The 20,302-nt window shown below is 35.7% G+C and overlaps 1 protein-coding gene and 1 long non-coding RNA gene across 2 annotated transcripts; both read left to right on the plus strand.

The window, feature by feature from the left end:
• The first annotated feature begins 10,694 nt into the window (after positions 1-10,694).
• On the plus strand, positions 10,695-14,297 carry LOC130239331 (homeobox protein Meis1-like). The gene is made up of 4 exons (XM_056470436.1): positions 10,695-11,338; positions 12,704-12,924; positions 14,041-14,181; positions 14,276-14,297. Exons 1-4 carry the CDS (start codon positions 11,327-11,329, stop codon positions 14,295-14,297), a joined length of 396 nt encoding a protein of 131 aa, XP_056326411.1. The 5' UTR covers positions 10,695-11,326.
• Positions 14,298-14,342: 45 nt separating this feature from the next.
• Positions 14,343-15,983, plus strand: LOC130239593 (uncharacterized). The gene is made up of 3 exons (XR_008838699.1): positions 14,343-14,435; positions 14,865-14,915; positions 15,867-15,983. It is a non-coding gene; the product is annotated as an uncharacterized LOC130239593 (long non-coding RNA).
• Positions 15,984-20,302: the final 4,319 nt, after the last annotated feature.

Consider the following 20,302-nt stretch of genomic DNA (forward strand, 5'->3'; position numbering starts at 1 on the left):
TAAAACTATTATGATTAGAAATGTGTTGAAAAAAATCTCTCCGTTAAACAGAAATTGGGGGAAAAAAAACAGGGGGGCTAATGATTAAGGGGGGCTCATAATTCTGACTTCAACTGTGTTTGTGGTTCATGAAAATCAGCTTGGTTTAAAATCAAAACTGTGTTACTTTTTTAGGAACATCTGTACACTAAAAAATGCAGGGTTGCACACAATTCATTCATGTTAGTCGAACAAATCCATTAGGTCAACATAACTAATTCAAGTAGATTGAACATAAAACAGGGCAGCACGGTGGCACAGTGGGTAGCACAATCACCTCACAGCAAGAAGGCTGCTGGTTTGAGCCCCGGCTGGGTCAGTTGGCATTTCCGTGTGGAGTTTGCATGTTCTCCCCGTGTCTCCAGGTGCTCCGGTGTCCCCCACAGTCCAAATACATTCCCTATATTGATTAAACTAAATTGCCCGTAGTGTATGTTAGTGTGTGCAAGAGTGTGTGGGTGATTCCCAGTGTTGGGTTGCTGCTGGAAGAGCATCCGCTGCATAAAATATGTGATGGATAAGTTGGCGGTTCATTCCGCTGTGGCGAAAAGCTGAAAAGCCAATGTCTATAATTGTTTTGTTTCAGCTTATTATATAAATAAGTAGTTTGAACAAGCAGCAAAAGTCATTTTGAGTGTATTTTAATCATTATACCATTTAGAATGTGAAGTAAATTGTACAAATAAATGTATTGTTAAACCCCTCTCTCTTTCCCCCTCTCTCTCTGGTTTAAGTTTCCATTAGGGACTCGTCGAGACCCTCAGCGTCAGACCCCATTCAGTCTATTGTTAATGGAGAGCGTCTACAATCAAAGTGTGGAGTGTTTGGGTCAGAAGCCTCAGCGATTGTGGCCTACCCCAGGGCAGAAGTGCGGCCCCCAGGGACACAGGCTCACCAAGCTCCTTTACGCCGCGCAGGTACCAGCTTCAGCCTGGGGACTCGAGTGCTTCAAAGAGCTAATGAGCAACTCCAGAAATGTTTGCTTGATTGAGTGTGTGGTTCACTTGAAGGCTAGCTTTCTTCTCGTATCGATCCGCAGGTGAGGTCTTCTTTTGCACAATAAATAAATACATAAATACAAGCAATGTTTTTAGTTGTTATCAAATATTGTGTTTAGCAGTTTTAAAAATAAGACTTAGGTTTTTAGCATTGAAATAATATACAGTTGACTGCAAAAATTATTTGTATAATTATTTATTTAATTATACGTAAAAGTATTTATTATTTTATCAACTATATCGCTTTATTTGTTTGTTTTTTTTAAACCATTTTAAGGTCAATATTATTAGCCCACATAAACATTTTTTATGATTGTCTACAGAACAAACCACTGTTATACAATGATTTATGTAACTACCAAAACTTTATGCTAATTAACTTAATTAAGCCTTTAAATGTGTAAGTCACTGTGTGAGTTCCTTTGTGTGGCACTGTTGTGAGATGAGGACTCTTGACTGCAAACCAAATCTACCTTCGGGTATAAATAAAGTAACCTAACCTAACCTAACCTAAATTTCACTTTAAGCTGAATACTATTATCCTGAAAAATATCTAGTAAAATGTTGTGGCAAAGATAAAATAAATCAGTTATTAGAAATGTGTTATTAAAACTATCATGTTTCGAAATGTGTTAAAAAAATCTTCTCTCTGTCAAACCAACACAATCTCACGGCAATTCGTAACTTTTTGATTTAGTGGCTAATTCGTACGAATTCGTATGATCTAATTCGTACAATTTAGTACGATTAGCTCATCCCCCAATGACAGTTGGGTTTAGGGGTGGGATTAGGTGCCACGCCTCCTTTTTAAAATCGTACAATTTCGTACGACTGAACTCGTACCAATTAGTCACTAAACTGACAAAACGTAAAATACTTAAGTTTTCTCGTGAGATCAGGCTGGTCAAACAGAACTTTTCTGGCTTATTTGATGGCATTTATATTCTCTATGGTAGTAGTAGGAAACCTATTGCTTTTGAGCCACATGTGGCTCTTTGACCAAAAATACGTGCCTCTCCAGCTATCTTCCTTCAATTATATTTTACATTTTAAAAAATTATACCTGTGACTTGAAATCAGTTTCCTATAGAAAAACAATGACATTTCACTTTTTTAATAGTTTTTTTTAAGCAAAGTAAATGTTTTGACCAATGGATAAACTTGAATCACAACACCAATAAAGGACAAACACCTTATATTTCTATGGTAACCTCACACATATAAATTCAAACAACATTCATGATGTGTGTGGTGATGGCGAAAAGAAATAATCCTATAAATTTTCCTCTCTTCATTCATGGACTTGCTCAACTTGTGATCAACATGTGATGCTTCATATTTGTTTATTTTTGAGTTGTGCATTGACATAAATTAAGGTTTTGTTTAAACCTGTATTATTTATATACATACCCATACCCCAACGGCTGTTTAAAAAATGCATTTGCCAAATAAATCAGAAATGGCTCCTGATCCCTGCTCTATGGTAATATACTTAGTCTATTTAAACCCACAGGCCAATTAAAAACAGATCCAAAGTTATTCATGACTCATTTTGTACAAATGGGCGTGTCCACGTTTTGGTCCTACAATGTTTTCCCTCCCCATAATACTCATCACCAAACACCTCACCTTAAACTATTACACTGTAGTAATACATTTCACTCTTCCCTTAATGCTCATTGATTATTGAAGTTTAACTGTTAAAGTTAAATATTAGTACCACGTCATATAATTAATCCTTATTTTTTCCCCAATATAGTAGTATAGTAGTTATGATTACTATTCTTAAAAAAAAAAAAACTGTCTGTGTGTTCTCCCCTAATACACAGTAAACGTTTTGGATTCTACGCAATTTCTTCATGTTGTCCCAACACAAATCGATTAAGATAACTTAATTGTATTTACAAAATTAAGTGGATTGAAAATAAAACAATTCATTTGTTCCCCAAAAACTGAAAAATTGTGTTGATTCAGCTCATTTTAAATGAACACGTAGCAAAATTATTTTAGTAGTAAAAGTAAGGGACTAAGCAGGAGGACAATTATTGAATGTCTGTGTACTAGTTCTCTTAAAAGGATATTCACCCAAAAATTAATAAACGATCTGAAAATTACTGTGGAAGTCAGTGGGTGCCAGTTACCAGCATTCATCTAAATATCTTCTTTTGTGTTCAACAGATAAAAGAAACTCAAATAGGTTTTGAACAAATAGAGGGTGATTAAATGAATGCAGAATCTTCATTTCTGGGTGAACTGTCTCTTTAAAATCAATTTTGAGACAATTAAAATAACTAAAATTGGTGCCAAAAAAAATGTTGGCTTGTGAGTCTGCAATTTATTTTAATAGTTTGATTCATTTAGTTTAAGGTGGAGAGACATCCTTATTTAGAAAGCAATTTAGAGAGACAGACACATTAAATAATAAAATATAATATGATATTATGATAATATTATAACCAAAAATATTGATGATACATCTTGTACTCATGGGCGTCTCCCATTTTTGTACATAAAATTGTCTCTCCCCTTAATAATCCACATGGTTTAACAAACTAAATTTGTAGTTGTAAACTTTCCATTTCATCAAATGTGTTGTTAGTTCAAATGTATTCACTACTTTGTCAGATAGACTAGCTAAATAAACAAACACAATTACAAATATGGTTGACTCAAACATTTTTTAGTAACATAAAGATAACATTTGCCGTAATGTTTATCAATTAACAACAACAGCAAAAAACTGTGTAAAACTGTGGTAGCTAATTAAATATAGGGTATATGCAGAGCTAGTGTTTTTCCCATACTGATAAACTTCTGGTGAACAGTCAATGTGATTTTTTTTTCAATATTATACAGTTCCTTTGACAGCATTGATGTTGTAATGTAACTAACTATAATCAGTTAAAAAGACTTAAGCATTTATTTAGGTGTTGAAGCATAGACCGAGATGAAAAGCCGTTTACAAGACAAAAGTCTTACTCTCAAAGTCTCGCAAGGGGTTATTTCTTAAAATATATTTCCTTGTGTTGACGCAACCCCACTGTAAAACCTGATAAGTAAAGTTAAATCAAACTGCTTGAGGAAACCGATTGTGGCAAACCGTTTAAGTTTTGAAACAAAATGGTTTGAGTACTGTAAACTATGACTATATATAGAGTCACAAACAGATATAGTATTTGTGTTGATAATTTGTGTTGTCAAACTTTTAGAGTATTAGTAACTTAAAGATTTTAAGTTCAGTTATCAAATCGCAATGAGTTCAACAAATTAAGTCCAAACAACTTTACACTGTAAAACCCAAGAAGTTAAGGTAACTCGAACCATTTGAGGAAACTGATTGCAACAAACCATTTAAGTTCAAAAACTACTGTGAACTTAATCTATTTGAGTATGAGTACTGTGAACTTAATCCATTTGAGTAAAGGAAGCATTTTGAGCACAGTAAAACCCAATAAATTAAGAGAACTCAAACCAACTGAGTACTGTAAAGTTGACTGTTGGGTTTTTACAGTGTGTAGCTACTCAAATGGTTTGGTATTGCTTCTAGTTTTAGAGTTAACACAAAAAATATAATTAATTAATTCATAACTCATTCGTTTTGAAATATTGAAATAATAATATTTGAAATAATTTGCTTAATATGGTCATTCATGGGTTATGATAACTCCTTTATAATTGTTTCAGGACAACTTAATAGTTTCATGTTCAATCAACTTAAATTGTAAAAAACAAAAAATAAGTTAACTTAAATTGTGACGGTTCATTCCGCTGTGGTGGCGACCCCTGAAAATAAAGGGACTAAGCTGAAGGAAAATGAATGAATAACTAATCAATCTGTGTTGGGACAATGTGAATGAATTGTGTGGAACTTAGCAGTTTTTACTCAAAAACTATTTTCCTTGTTTGTTTAAACTACTTATTAAAAATGAGCTAAATCAACACAGTTCTTGAGATTGTTTTTGGACACCTTATTTGTCTTGTTCAATCAACTTAAATTTGTAAAAACAATTAAGTCAACTTAATCATTTGTGTTGGGACAACATGAATGTCTTGTGTGGGACATAGCAAATTTTTCAGTAATTAGACATTCAGTTTTGGAACTTACTTTTGGGAATACTACTTATTACACTCAAACATTTTTTCCTTGCTTGCTCTAACTACTTATTTAAAACGAGTTAAATCAAAACAGTTATTGAGATTATTTTGGGACACCTTCATTATTTCATGTTCAATCAACTTAAATTTGTAAAAACAATCAAGTCAATTAATCGATTTGTGTTGGGACAACGTGAATAATTGTGAGGAACCCTCCATTTTTAAAGTGTAGGGTTTTTTTACTTAAATCAAAGTCGTTTTTAAGATACTGGATGAATCATTTTTACAGTTCGTACTCATTTGGAATTAATAGTATTGAGCAGTACATCCAAAAACATGAATGCGAGAAAGCAGATGTGATGAAGTACAAGAAGTACACTGCATGGCCCGGCCCTCAAGGATGGTCTTAATATTAGGACATCCTCTCGGCGTGCACAGACAGAGCTCATTAGTGTGTGCTGGTATACTCAGCCCAGGCCTGGCTCACTGTGTCCTTGCACGAATATATATGGGTCTTCACACGTCCTCCGCAAAAGCACTCTTTCGCCGCCACCCTCCCCTTTTTTCCCCTCTTCTCTCTTTCTCTCAAAGGTGCTGATCAATTCACAGCCTCCTCCTGAGGTGTGAGACTCATCCCTGCACTTTGTGATTGGCTCAGGCGCCACAACCTCCACGGTTCACTCCCGTACTCTTTCTCCCCCTCTCGCTATCTCTCGGTGAGGGCAACTCTTTTCACCTCAGGGCTCTGCCAGCCTGTGGCCAGGCTTCGGTCAAATGAAATCACACTAATCAACCCCCCCCCCCCCCCCCCCCCCCCTCTTTTCTCCTACTCTCTCTCTCCCACATTCTCCTCCTCTCTCGTGGCTCTGAGCCCATTAGCACACCTGAAATAATAACTCAAGTGACAAATGTTTTGGCACTTATAGCTGATAGACCAAGAGAAAAGGGTGGGAGAGAAAGAGAGCGAGAGAAAGAGAGAGCACACTCTGAGACTCAGACTGAGGATATTCCAATCCCAACTGTGTCAACAGGGAAAGCTGACAAATTCAGAAATCATCATACAGTATGTGAAACCCCATAAGCTTCATGTTGGTCATAATCATCTTATAAAAAATGACAGTACAGTATTTGTGTATTGGTTCAATATTTATTTTCATATTCTGACATTTACAGTGATAGTGGCATTGAACATTTGAACAACACCCTTACATACACAGTAGGCCTGCTGCATACATGTAACAACACACTGATATCTCTGAAGTGCATTTCTTTATGCTTCACTAATAAGCTGCTATTGCAAACTGTAAAAATGTCAAATCAAAACGTGAATCCCTAAGTAAATTCATCTAATTTGTCTTTTGAATGTTTAATGTAAGACAGTAAACTTTTTCTCTTTCTAGCTCGTGTATTTTAAAGTGATGTCTACTAATTAATCTTTTGCTCATTTTAACGGTGGCTTTTAACCATATTTTCTTTTATTTATTAAGATCTAGCACGGTTTATAATATTAATAATATTTTGGTCGTCTAATTAATTGCTTTATTTTTTATATAGTGTGTTTTACTTGTTGATATAATTGATGTTTGTCAGTTACGGGAAGATAGAAAGTACGCAGAAAACATTAATAAGTTAATTCAAGTAACTTCATTTTTACTACAAATTAATGCAGTGAAAACAGGGATTTTCTGTGAGGTTTTCTAATGATCGTTCATGAGGGTTGTTTATAACAAGCATTATTACACATACACTAAATGAAAAGCTACGCTGTAAGCCTAATCTCTTTCATTCCTTCATTGATAAACAGTTCAGCGCGTTTTGCGTAATAGAGGAAAATATATTTAAGACAAATATGCGAACAAGATACCAGATATTAACAGTAGACGGATTTATCAACGAGCCGTCATCAAACAATTACTTTGTCCAATTAGTTTAAAATACAAATTCGGTTTCTTAAACTTTCATAATTGATTATAATAATTAACAAACTAATATATAGACATTTTATTTAAAAGCGGCGCTATATTTTTGAATGCAATTCGCCTGTTTCTGTTATGACAGAAAAGTCTCTCTCATTAGGAAACAAAGAAAATAATTCTTTATGTTTCCAGTAGAAGGCGCACATGATCAAGCATACAGGTCACTTCAAGCCTTTGCATATGACAAAATATGTTTTTCTTTTAGACCCCGTGTATTAGTTTACACTATTGCAGATTCAATTGTCCTGCAGTGTATTTCTTAATTAAGAAAGTATGTTAGATTCAAAACAAAAGCAAGCTAAATAAAATAACAACGTGATCTAACAGAAAAATACAAAGCGAAATGAATTAAAAGCAGATTTTAAATGTATATATTTTAATTTAAATATGCCTATAAATTGGCGTAAAATAAAAGATGTTCATTGTCAGCACAGCGCTTTATTTGGTTTATTTAGAAAGTTTTAACAACAAAAACAACAAAAAGTAAAGAGCCCAAATCCTCTAGTTTTAACTACACCTGTAATATATAATTTAATTTCGCATTTTTAAATCCTCTAAAAAACTGTAATCAAAATGTCTGGACGCAGTGCACGTTTGATTAATTCACGTAGCCTCGAATAGGCCTATTTATGAACTCTTAAAAGTTTTCTCATGCTAATTTTAGAGTTTTGTAATTACATTACATTTACAAAACTGTCGTGTTGATGGGTTTAATTTCCCCGCAATAGTAAATAATATTTATATTGTATTATTTTAATTGTAGTAACTGTGAAAACGTCTCCGCAATGCAATTGGATAAGAAAACGCAAGTCAAATAAATAAATAAATAGCTTACCGATTAGGATATTTGTATATTCACACACTGCACATTTTGCACACACTTGAAACACACTAAGAGCATTATAACCAGGCAGTGGCAAGATCAAGAAAAAGTTATAGCCTGCTGTTTTATCCCAGTGCGTCTTACCCATTCCCGATAGTCTTGTAAGTTTCAGGCAGTTGTCAGTAGTGGAGAAGGCAGGGTTCACTGCTGACTGGCCCCTGGTCGCGGATTGCTGCGGGGGGATATAAAGGATGACCTCCGTTTGACTTCTGAACCACAGCGGCATGTTGCTTTCAATAGCGACTTAGAGAGAGAAAGATTCAAATGAATAACAAATATTGAGACAGAATGGGAACATTCCGGTATTAAAAATCTAGATGACATCAAGCGTTGTTGCTTTTTAGATTAAAACTATAATTTATGTATGTTAGAAGAAACTGCTGAATTGTCGGGATGACACTAATACTAAAAATAGATATTGTATTGTACTTCACACTCTAACTTATGTATACTGTATAATTTTATACTATATAATTCATACATTTTTAATTAACAAATTAATTTGCTCAAATTAAGCCAAATAAAACACTTTAAAATATACTCAACCTAGCGTAGCTGTAGTTGTACAAATGTTCCCAGTGATGCAAATATATTCTCCATCTTTTTCAGTTTATAGTGCATCAGTCGCACAGTTCAATTCACTCGGTTGAATTTCGGACTTGTTTTTTAATCTCTCTTTTTGATTTTACGTCAAATGGTTCACATCTCTTTCTTAGCCCAAATTATCCGAAATGATGGCATTAACTCAGTGATGCGTGCTGCAATCTGCTGACCCTCACTAAAAGGCAACCTAAACAGTGAAAGTCCATGCCCTCGTTGTGCTCTATAGCGTCCTTTTATAGATGCTAATTGAAGGAACTTAATTACTTTATAATGCTATTCTGGTTCTGTGACAGCAGTTAAGCGTTTGGGTAAGCACAGCTTTCATGTCATCCCGTTTGCTTCTCACATAATTGAGACAAACGCAAAACTAATGTTAAGACTACAAACATCATTACAACAAATAAGTTAACTCAATGCATATCTAATTCATTATATGTTAAATTACTACCTATAATTAGGTGAAACATATTGAATGAACAATTATTAAGAGAAACTAAAACTATATTTTGATTTTAGAAGAACTTGAGATAAACAGTTTAACTACTTACCGACAAACGCGTGCGTGTTTATCTGTGGTTCGGCAGTGGGATACTCGTATATCTGTAATATATCTGTTGCATGAATCCTCCTTTCATTTGTGTTTAAGTCCACATCAGATCCGTCACCCGCGCAGCGCGCACCCTTGGTTTGCCGAGCGCTTTAGGGATTTGATAGTAATTTCATGCCTGTAAATGTGCGCGCCGGATCCGGCCGCTGCTCTTCTGCAGGAAGCGAGGGTCGTGTGATGCTCACGGCAGCTGATAAGACACCGTTGCTCGCATTAATCGCTTCTGATCGATGACAGATGCTCCTCAGACAAACTTCATACACCTTGTCACCGGGTCAGTTGTATTGGCCACAATGGAGCGCTTCAGACTTCATCAATCAGTTTATGTTAAAGCCTCTTATCTGAGTATTTTATAGAAGATGTAATATTCATAACAACAACGAAGTTGATTTATTTAGGGAGATGTATTTTAAATGTAACTCAGCATAAGTCACCTCTCCAAATTGTTAACGTAAAAGGTCGTACACATTGGCATTACAATGCATGGTAAAAGTTGTATCCACTAGTTTAATTAGGAATATTGATAGAGTGGCACAAATTAAACAAGATGCACACACATAATTAAGAATATTAAATCAAACATTAACTTTTATATATTGAAAATAGTAATTGTATCAGTGGCTACAATGTGTGTTATACACACAGAGAGAATCACAGTGGGAGAGAGTGAGCATTAGAATAGGCAAAACAGAATACGAAGACTACATTTTCCCTCCAGATTACAATATTTTTATTCCACCCTTTCTTCATTTATGGAAGCATATCAACCGATAAATTAATGATTGATCATTCTTTGCACCAATAGATGGCTTGATTCACTGTAACACACTTTCATTGGACACTGCACCAAACTCCTAAGATCCTACAGTAAGTGGATGAGCCCATTCACAAATGGCGGGGGTGTTTCGGCTGAGAGCGAGTCACATCACCGCTGAAGTACAGCATATGCTGTTCCTGAGTAATGATGTTTGAGAGAAATGTGAAGTATATAGACATTTGGAAAAAACAACATTTCGTGTTATTAGTGCTGTACATCTCATTTTCATGAGCTTTCGTGTAATAGTATACACATTGCGTATGGGGAAACTTCATTACGCATCATGAATAGTGTATCCAAGTTTCTCTACTATTGTAAATAGTTGTGCGTTCTCCATTTCGAATACCCAGATCAGAGCGTATAATAAACATAAGCGATGTTGAGAATGAGTCCACGCTCCCTTTGTTATCATCATGTTTTATGTAATCGTTTATAAAGGCTACTATTGTATGCCTTGGCGTGCATTACGCACGCATTGCCATCCAAGGGTTACAACCAAAAGCACAATGTGGTCTCTGCGTGTTATTCTTCGGTTCGTGCTGAATCGTGGTAGTGGTCTGCGCTTTTCTGCGTCCCACACATTTCACCCCCCTGCTTTAGCAGGAACTTGATGTAGCCCATCGCATTGTGCAAGACGCGACCTGTTATGGCCACCACTACTTCCGGGTTTCAGCAGTCTGGTCCAGATTCAGCTGCTGAGCCGCGTTCAACACACACTCATTGTACACAAACGGGGAAAGGCAGCTCGCAGCATCGATCGTGGCTCCTTTAAGAAAAACTAAGCCAGAATTATCAGCCCACCTCCTCTTGATCTCATTTAGAAGCTATTGCATAAAAAATCAACTCAGGAGCCGAGAGTGATCAAAGAAACGAGAGAGAGCTTCATTTTTGTGCATTTGAGTAGTATTCTCGTTAGGGGTGCTAACCAGTGGAAGCGCGCGGAGGATCATCATTCATTCAGCACTTTGACAAGCTCGCGTTTGATTGATTGACAGCCGGAGTGGCAAAAAGCCATGAGATGCGTTAGTTTTGTTTGAGGGGCTATTTTCATACAGGTTTGGAAAAGAAGATTTTGCCCGATCCTTGTCGCTCTCCAGGGGAAAGAAAGCGAAGGGGACCTATCGCTGAACGCGTCTGGCTGAACTTGTGGTGAAGGACTGGCTTCACATCGCTCGCTCGAAACAGGCATTTGGATTTTTTGGGCAAACCATCTCCCACGTTTGGAATTTGCGTGTTTATTTCCTATTCACCCTGGCCTCATAGGGGATATATTTTTGACTAAAGGAAGACGAGGGAGTGTGGAGGGCGATGGCGCAGAGGGTACGTATCCCGAAAAGTTTCTTCGACTCCGTATTGTTGAATGCAGTTGGAAATACTGAAACGTGGCCGATGACAGCCTCGCAGTCAAACTTTCTCTTCTTTTGACTGCCAGTTTTCACATTCAACTTTACATCGCTCACTTTCATGCACCCCTTTGTGTATAGTGTTTTGTGTGTGTGTGTGTGTGTGTGTGTGTGTGTGTGTGTGTCAATTTAGGGGAAAAATGATACTCTCTAATTAAGTTTGACAGGGAGCATTCCCAATTTTCTAAACTATTGCTACTTTTACAGTACGTGTTTATTTAATCTCTTCATAAAGCATAAAACATTTTAAACTAGCTGTTTGAATAGTTTAGCTCTCATATTAAAAATTATTATAATGCTTGTTATGATAACACACTGTAGGAATATTAATTAAACGCAAACTTCATTTAGCCGTATTATTTTTCAATTCCTTGTAATAACAGCACTTTCAAACAGCATTAGAGTAAAACTTTTGTGCGCTTCGACCTGTAAAGTTGACATTTACTAGTTGGCGGTGAGTTTGCATTTGTAATCAAAAGTAAACAATCACAAAGTAGATTTCATCGCAAACCTCCGACCTTTTGCTTTTGATGGTAAAACTATAACAGCACCCTGCTGTCTTGCTAACACCTCTGTAGATTTAGAAGGCAGATGTAATGTTTTCATCAGACTTTCTAAACAATGTTATAAAACTTAAAATAACGATCAAGATTAATTATCAGAGTGTCACTGATATATTATTTTAAAGAAAGTAATCAAATATTTTAGTTAAAAGCCACGGGTGAACAATTTAAATTTGTGTTTAATTAAACTAATTCTAAAAGTAGCCTGCTACTTGTGATTATATTCTAAAAAGTGTATAATGAGTATAGTTTGAAAACAATATAATCAACAATGAAATACACAGTTATTACATGATTACTACATTACCTACTTGAGTTTCAACTGTGGAAATAAAAAATGAGCATAATAACAGTGGACAAAACTATGTTGTGCTACTCGTGATGTTTTGTGATGATCACAGGAAAGCATTACTCCATATGCCCGACGCTGTTTTCTAAATCTCCCTGTTTCAGTCTGCTTTAAAAAAATAATAATGATAACACGATAGTTTGTTGCAATAAATAGCATGTTTGCACTTAGTGTTACAATCACAAAATGCCGTTTACATATTTAGTCGTTTACACCAAAAACAAAGTGTTTTCATTTCGCAAAAGTCAGTTTTCCCCCCTGAGAGCATCTAAAGTAGACCCAGTTTATATTATCTTTCAGTGTATATTTTATGCATTCTGTAAGTGAAAAAAGTGACAACATGGGAATATTGCCATTCGTGTGTGTGCAGTACGAAGATATACCCCACTATGGGATGGACGGAGTAGGAATCCCGAGCACGATGTACGGAGACCCGCACGCCGCCAGATCCATGCAGGCTGTTCACCTGAATCACGGGCCCCAGCTCCACTCCCACCAGTACCCGCACACAGCCCACACCAACGCCATGCCGCCCAGCATGGGCTCATCCGTCAATGACGCTCTAAAAAGAGATAAAGACTCCATTTACGGGTACGTGTAGATGGCCAAGACATATATTTCATCATGAAGTTTGCCAATAACACATTATTGGACTCGTAATAGTTTATAAAACTCGAGGCGCCATAAATGTTTAATCTGAGTTTTGTTTTGTTTTTAACATTTTTTGTTCTTCTTGTTTAGATTAATTAATCATTTAAAATGTCTGTTTTGTCAATATATTTATATATATAGGTTAGGCCTATATATATTGTTGTTGTTGCTTTTCAAAATTGAAACTATTAAGTACTTTACTACTTTAATATTTTAGTTGATAAGTATTGCATTTTTAAAAAACATCGTTTCGCATGAAACATCTATGTGTGTTAAATTTACAACTTTTTATTTGTTAACAACACTTAACACCTACTTATTTGACACATAAAAAAACTCGTTTAGACAGCTGAGTGATTCTTAAGAAAATTACAATAAACACTAGACCACAAAGACTATTTTACAAATGTTCGGATTATAAAATGTGTAAATATATCTGGATGTGCGGTGTAACTCCAAATGCGCCTAACATACAAAAGCTGCTGCACACAGCGCTGTGTATAAACGCTGTTGCCGTTGAAAACAGCGATTATACGCAGTAACAAGCTACAGAACTTCCTCTCATTCATTATGGATTAGATGCGTCCCTTAACATTTACACGAGATCTAGGTCCACTATTTGAACCATGGTTAAATTGCATGCTTGGCCTAGACTCAACTTGAGCATTTTAGGTGCTCTGACCTTGTAGTCCGCAGTTTAAATTGACCGCTGTCTTTGATAATACGTTTAGGAATTCAAGTTGCATGTGATTTGATACAGTGTAACGCACAAGTGACAAGCTCGCTATAATTCAAGTCACAACTAAATAATCAACACGAACATACGTTAAACACTTAATCGCTAATAATGTGGCGCAGGGGTACGCAAATCTTTTTGTTTACTGACATAAATCAAATTTAGTTTATTAAATCTTAACTTTTCAAATACAAATCAGATTGCAATAAAGCCTTCAGAAAAGACCGCTTATACAATAAGAAGGAGTTGTGAAGTGTTATTAAAAGTTATGTGCTAATCCAGATTTTTCCTCAAACTGATCTCTATACTTTTTATTCCAGGCACCCTCTGTTCCCTCTTCTAGCACTGATTTTTGAGAAATGTGAATTAGCCACTTGCACACCTAGAGAGCCCGGTGTTGCTGGGGGCGATGTGTGTTCATCAGAATCTTTCAATGAGGATATAGCAGTGTTTGCAAACAGGTCAGAAACTGATTATTCCGCAAAAAGTTTTGCACATTTTTAATTGCTGCTGTTGCGTTTACGTACTCTTCTGTAACTGCAAATTTTTATATAGGTGTGTAAAAAACTATGTTTGAGCAACGCATTTAAATTGATGTTGTGTTTTCAAAATAGAAAATATTTTTTCTCACAATTTTAAATTATTTACATGCATATCGTCTCAGATTCGAGCAGAAAAGCCGCTATTTTCGTCAAATCCTGAGCTGGATAATTTGGTGAGTGAAAATTATATTTATAATTATTAGCATTGTTATTATTTTGCCTGTAAAAGCTGCAATCTAAAACTTATTTAAATTAATTAAATATTTAGAAAGTTTTGTTTGCACAAAATAGTTTGATTACTTGATTATTGTTTTACTTTTTGATATGGGCTGAATTTTAATTCAGATTATTTCTAAGCATCGACGGGGACACGTCCCCATCATTAAAATATGAGTTAAAGTGATAATTTATTCATAAACTAAAAATAATGTGAATTAATTGCAATGCATAGTAATAATAGTGATATCAAGTCATTAATGACCCTAGAATTAATAGATCACTCAGTTGTGAAACAATGAAATTGAAATATGAATTTGTCATGTTCCTGTTTATTTCGTCACAATTAAAGTGAACTTTTTTCCTCCGTTTGTTAATTTTCCCAGATGATTCAAGCCATTCAAGTTTTACGGTTTCATCTTTTGGAGCTCGAAAAGGTAATCAAAATTTACCAACTGGCCGGTCCTCTTTTCAAACCTATGGGCCTCATCTGCATAAATGTATTTTTCCTAGTCTGTTGTAATTAGTGTCAAAATCAATCATGCTGCCTATTTCTCCTCGTGTTAATTACAATACAACCTGCTACCACGGCCACAGATATTTCATAGCAGTAATTTCCATGTTTCTTTGCTTGTTGTGCCATGTAACGTAGTTGTGAGGTTTTTCCTTCTTACTTCCTTTTTAATTAATTAATTATTATAATTCAGAATATTTTAAAGGACGTCGACAACCATAAAGTCGACCACGCTGATGGCACGTTTTCCGCGCTTATCTTTTATCAGCAGTACAACTTTGGAGGAATTTTATCAACACCTGTTCCACGACTAGAGTGGGCCTATCAAGTGATTTATCACCAAACCATATAGCATTACAGTACTGAATACACATCATAACCACTGGCTCCAAGTCTCTAGATATTTGCATGAGCAATCTAGGGTTATTTGTGCTGAGATAACATGGCAAAGCGATAGTACGACCATTAGGCCATAAATGAAAAATTCTCCAGTCGCACACCGAATGTCATATTATTCCATTGTAAATAGGTGATAATAAAATAACTCGACGAAATTAAACAGTTTACCTTAAATGTCAGTCAAGCAGGTCATCTCTCTAATGGCCACAACCCCGGGAGCAGATGAATTTAACACGGGTGTTGAATACGGTGCAACCCGTGAGTCGTCTTGTCAGTGTCAATTTTCTGCGATATCTTTATTTTGAGAGGGAAGTAAAGTTATTTCACATTCTGGATGCGTCAGATAGATATCAGAGAAGGCCACTGGGAGAGGTTTTCCATGTCAATAAGAGTTCTGGATGCACTTGTCAAGTCGCTGTGATGACCCTTTGTGATTTTTTCCCCCTCCTTTTCCCGCTTCTCTTTGTATCTATAGGTACATGAACTTTGTGACAATTTTTGTCATCGGTACATCAGCTGTTTGAAGGGGAAGATGCCCATCGACTTGGTTATAGACGACAGAGAAGGAGGATCAAATCAGACAGTGAAGAAATTACGAGATCATCGGGCCCCCTTGATCAGGTACGTGGTGGAGTCCATTTCTTTTCTGCCCATTCAGACCGTCTTTTGGGTCACTTTCTCTGCCTCGCCGTCATTTGCATACGATTAAGGCTTTTAAATTCCATCGGATTGAAAAATTTGGAATAATGTGGCCCATTATTGCTTCATTACGGTTTGATCCCGGAACTGACCCGAGGAGATTAGCTCGTGAAAGCATTGCCATAAACTTGACCTGTTTCTTGTCGATTTTAATTTAGTCCTTTCCCTCGTCTTTTCTCTCGCCTGCCTTTTTTTTTTTTTTTAAATCAAAGCAAATGCTTAGACAATCTATGGCGTATATATGTTACTATTACGAACTAAATGGAGTCAAATCTTTAGGAGACATTTAGAGATTTGGTGCTTTGGTTTTCTGCTGTTGTTCACGCTTCATTAGTTGCCTTGTCAGTGTTTTTCCTCAGACGAGAGCGCGCGTTGCTCAGTGCTTTGAATAGCATAGGCAGTGCGCGTTCGTGTTTGAGTACTACTGTGCAGTACAGTATTCTCTCTCTCTGTGTATGTGTGTGTGTGTGAGTGTGTAGGAAAATGTATGGAATTCTGTGCCTCTGTGACTTTTTTTGCTGTACGATAGCTTGTACTAGTAGAATATTTGACGACACTTTAACTACTTTAAGATGAACGTTTGCACATTTATTATTATAGGACGTTCATAAAATTAGTTTAAAAAGTATATATATATATCTTTTTTTAATTACCAGTATGAGTCGTGTGAGGCAAAAAAAAAAAAAAAAAATATATATATATATATATATATATATAAGAGGTCATATTAAGCGGATTAGTAGATTCACCAGCATAAAAAGTAATGATGCGATTAGGCTAAATAATTTAAATCCGTCATCTTCCATATGGCTGAGTGATCGAATCAACCATTGACCAGTTGTAGCTTTCCAATGAGTGCGTCGGCCACCAGCTCTTTTATGAGAGAGAGAGAGAAAAAATTATGTTCCATTCATTAGCAAACAGGGACTCCAATAAAAAGACCTTTGGTTTGCTTTAGGTCTATTCAATCTCGGCTGTATTAATGATTATGCTAATGAGCAGATCTGTACAGATAGCCTAATGCATCTGATTCAAAGGCAGCATTAAACAGCGTAATGTCAGTAGTGTTTAAGTCTTTTAACAAAACTCTATCGGAGGGCACGTGTCAAATAAATGAATTCTTGAGCAGAGATGAATTTAAGCGATAGAAATAAATTAGGCTTATATGAAGACCCCTGGGTATGCAGGTATATAACTTGATAAGAGCAAATTATGTTTTGCTCGAGGGCGCGAAGTCAGATCTTTAATTGACTTTAAGATGAAGACATGTCCTATTTTATTTCTTGATGACGTCTAACGCCTAATAATTTTGTTCTGTAGACTATCTAAAAAATATATAGCTTAAAGAGGCTAATAATATTGACCTTTAAATGGTTTTTAAAAAATAAAAACTGCCTTTATTCTAGTCGAAATAAACAAATAAGACTTTCTCCAGCAGAAAAAATATTATCAGACATACTGTGAAAATTTCCTTGCTCTGTTAAACATCATTTGAGAAATATTCATTAGGCAGTAAGATTTTCCACAAACCCCACACAGAAACGCCAACTGGTCCAGCGACCTTCTTGCTGTAAGGCGACAGTGCTAACCCCTGAGCCACCGTGCCACCAAAAGAAAATATAATTAATAATTATATATTTTATTATTTAATAATTATTATTCATTCATGCCATTTGGAGCCAACATTTTAAGTTTATACAGTATATCCAATGTACTTCTAGCTATAATAATTCTTTATTACCTCGTCTGCGTGATCTGAACATTTGTTCTGTACTATGGATTCTAATTGTTTTGATTGCTAGACATAAAGGTACAAAAGCTGTCACTCGTTCGGCACCCTTTCAAAAGCTACACTTACTTACAGGAACTTTGGGTAGAAACAACTCAATCCTTGGGGAATGTATTTTCACCGAACGTTTTTTATTATTTTATACAGTTGAAGTCAGAATTATTAGCCCCCCTTTGATTTTTCTTTTTCTTTTTAAAATATTTCCCAAATGATGTTTAACAGAGCAAGGAAATGTTCACAGTATGTCTGATAATATTTTTTCTTCTGGAGAAAGTCTTATTTGTTTTATTACGGCTAGAATAAAAGCAGTTTAAATTTTTTTTTAAAACCATTTTAAGGTCAAAATTATTAGCCCCTTTAAGGTATATTATTTTTCAAAAGTCTACAGAACAAACCATCTTTATACAATAACTTGCCTAATTACCCTAACCTGCCTAGTTAACCTAATTAACCTAGTTAAGTCTTTAAATGTCACTTTAATCTGTATAGAAGTGTTTTGAAAAATATCTGGTAAAATATTATTTACTGTCATCCTGCCAAAGATAAAATAAATCAGTTATTAAATGAGTTATTAAAACTATTATGATTAGAAATGTGTTGAAAAAAATCTCTCCGTTAAACAGAAATTGGGGGAAAAAAAACAGGGGGGCTAATGATTAAGGGGGGCTCATAATTCTGACTTCAACTGTGTTTGTGGTTCATGAAAATCAGCTTGGTTTAAAATCAAAACTGTGTTACTTTTTTAGGAACATCTGTACACTAAAAAATGCAGGGTTGCACACAATTCATTCATGTTAGTCGAACAAATCCATTAGGTCAACATAACTAATTCAAGTAGATTGAACATAAAACAGGGCAGCACGGTGGCACAGTGGGTAGCACAATCACCTCACAGCAAGAAGGCTGCTGGTTCGAGCCCGGCTGGGTCAGTTGGCATTTCTGTGTGGAGTTTGCATGTTCTCCCCGTGTCTCCAGGTGCTCTGGTGTACCCCACAGTCCAAATACATTCCCTATATTGATCGAATAAACTTGCCCGTAGTGTATGTTAGTGTGTGGGTGATTCCCATGTTGGGTTACTGCTGGAAGAGCATCCGCTGCATAAAATATGTGATGGATAGTTGGCGGTTCATTCCGCTGTGGCGACCCCTGAAATAAGCTAAGCTGAAAGCCAATGTCTATAATTGTTTTGTTTCAGCTTATTATATAAATAAGTAGTTTGAACAAGCAGCAAAAGTCATTTGAGTGTATTTTAATCATTATACCATTCAGAATGTGAAGTAAATTGTACAAATAAATGTATTGTTAAACACTCTCTCTTTCCCCCTCTCTCTGGTTTAAGTTTCCATTAGGGACTCGTCGAGACCCTCAGCATCAGACCCCATTCAGTCTATTGTTAATGGAGAGCGTCTACAATCAAAGTGTGGAGTGTTTGGGTCAGAAGCCTCAGCGATTGTGGCCTACCCCAGGGCAGAAGTGCGGCCCCCAGGGACACAGGCTCACCAAGCTCCTTTACGCCGCGCAGGTACCAGCTTCAGCCTGGGGACTCGAGTGCTTCAAAGAGCTAATGAGCAACTCCAGAAATGTTTGCTTGATTGAGTGTGTGGTTCACTTGAAGGCCAGCTTTCTTCTCGTATCGATCCGCAGGTGAGGTCTTCTTTGCACAATAAATAAATACATAAATACAAGCAATGTTTTAGTTGTTATCAAATATTGTGTTTAGCAGTTTTAAAAATAAGACTTAGGTTTTTAGCATTGAAATAATATACAGTGACTGCAAAAATTATTTATAATTATTTATTTAATTATACGTAAAAGTATTTATTATTTCAACTATATCGCTTTATTTGTTTGTTTTTTTTAAACCATTTTAAGGTCAATATTATTAGCCCACATAAACATTTTTTATGATTGTCTAAAGAACAAACCACTGTTATACAATGATTTATGTAACAACCAAAACTTTATGCTAATTAACTTAATTAAGCCTTTAAATGTGTGTCACTGTGTGAGTTCCTTTGTATGGCACTGTTGTGAGATGAGGACTCTTGACTGCAAACCAAATCTACCTTCGGGTATAATAAAGTAACCTAACCTAACCTAACCTAAATTTCACTTTAAGCTGAATACTATTATCCTGAAAAATCTAGTAAAATGTTGTGGCAAAGATAAAATAAATTAGTTATTAGAAATGTGTTATTAAAACTATCATGTTTCGAAATGTGTTAAAAAAATCTTCTCTCTGTCAAACCAACACAATCTCACGGCAATTCGTAACTTTTTGATTTAGTGGCTAATTCGTACGAATTCGTATGATCTAATTCGTACAATTTAGTACGATTAGCTCATCCCCCAATGACAGTTGGGTTTAGGGGTGGGATTAGGTGCCACGCCTCCTTTTTAAAATCGTACAATTTCGTACGACT

Source organism: Danio aesculapii, chromosome 13 (genome assembly GCF_903798145.1).
Source record: "Danio aesculapii chromosome 13, fDanAes4.1, whole genome shotgun sequence".
In the NCBI taxonomy this organism is placed as follows: Eukaryota; Metazoa; Chordata; class Actinopteri; order Cypriniformes; family Danionidae; genus Danio; species Danio aesculapii.

Coding starts and splice junctions, on each gene's coding strand:
- LOC130239331 (XM_056470436.1), top strand. Junction 12,925..14,040: donor GATAAAGACTCCATTTACGG/GTACGTGTAGAT, acceptor TTTTTATTCCAG/GCACCCTCTGTTCCCTCTTC. Junction 14,182..14,275: donor ATAGCAGTGTTTGCAAACAG/GTCAGAAACTGA, acceptor ATTTTTATATAG/GTGTGTAAAAAACTATGTTT.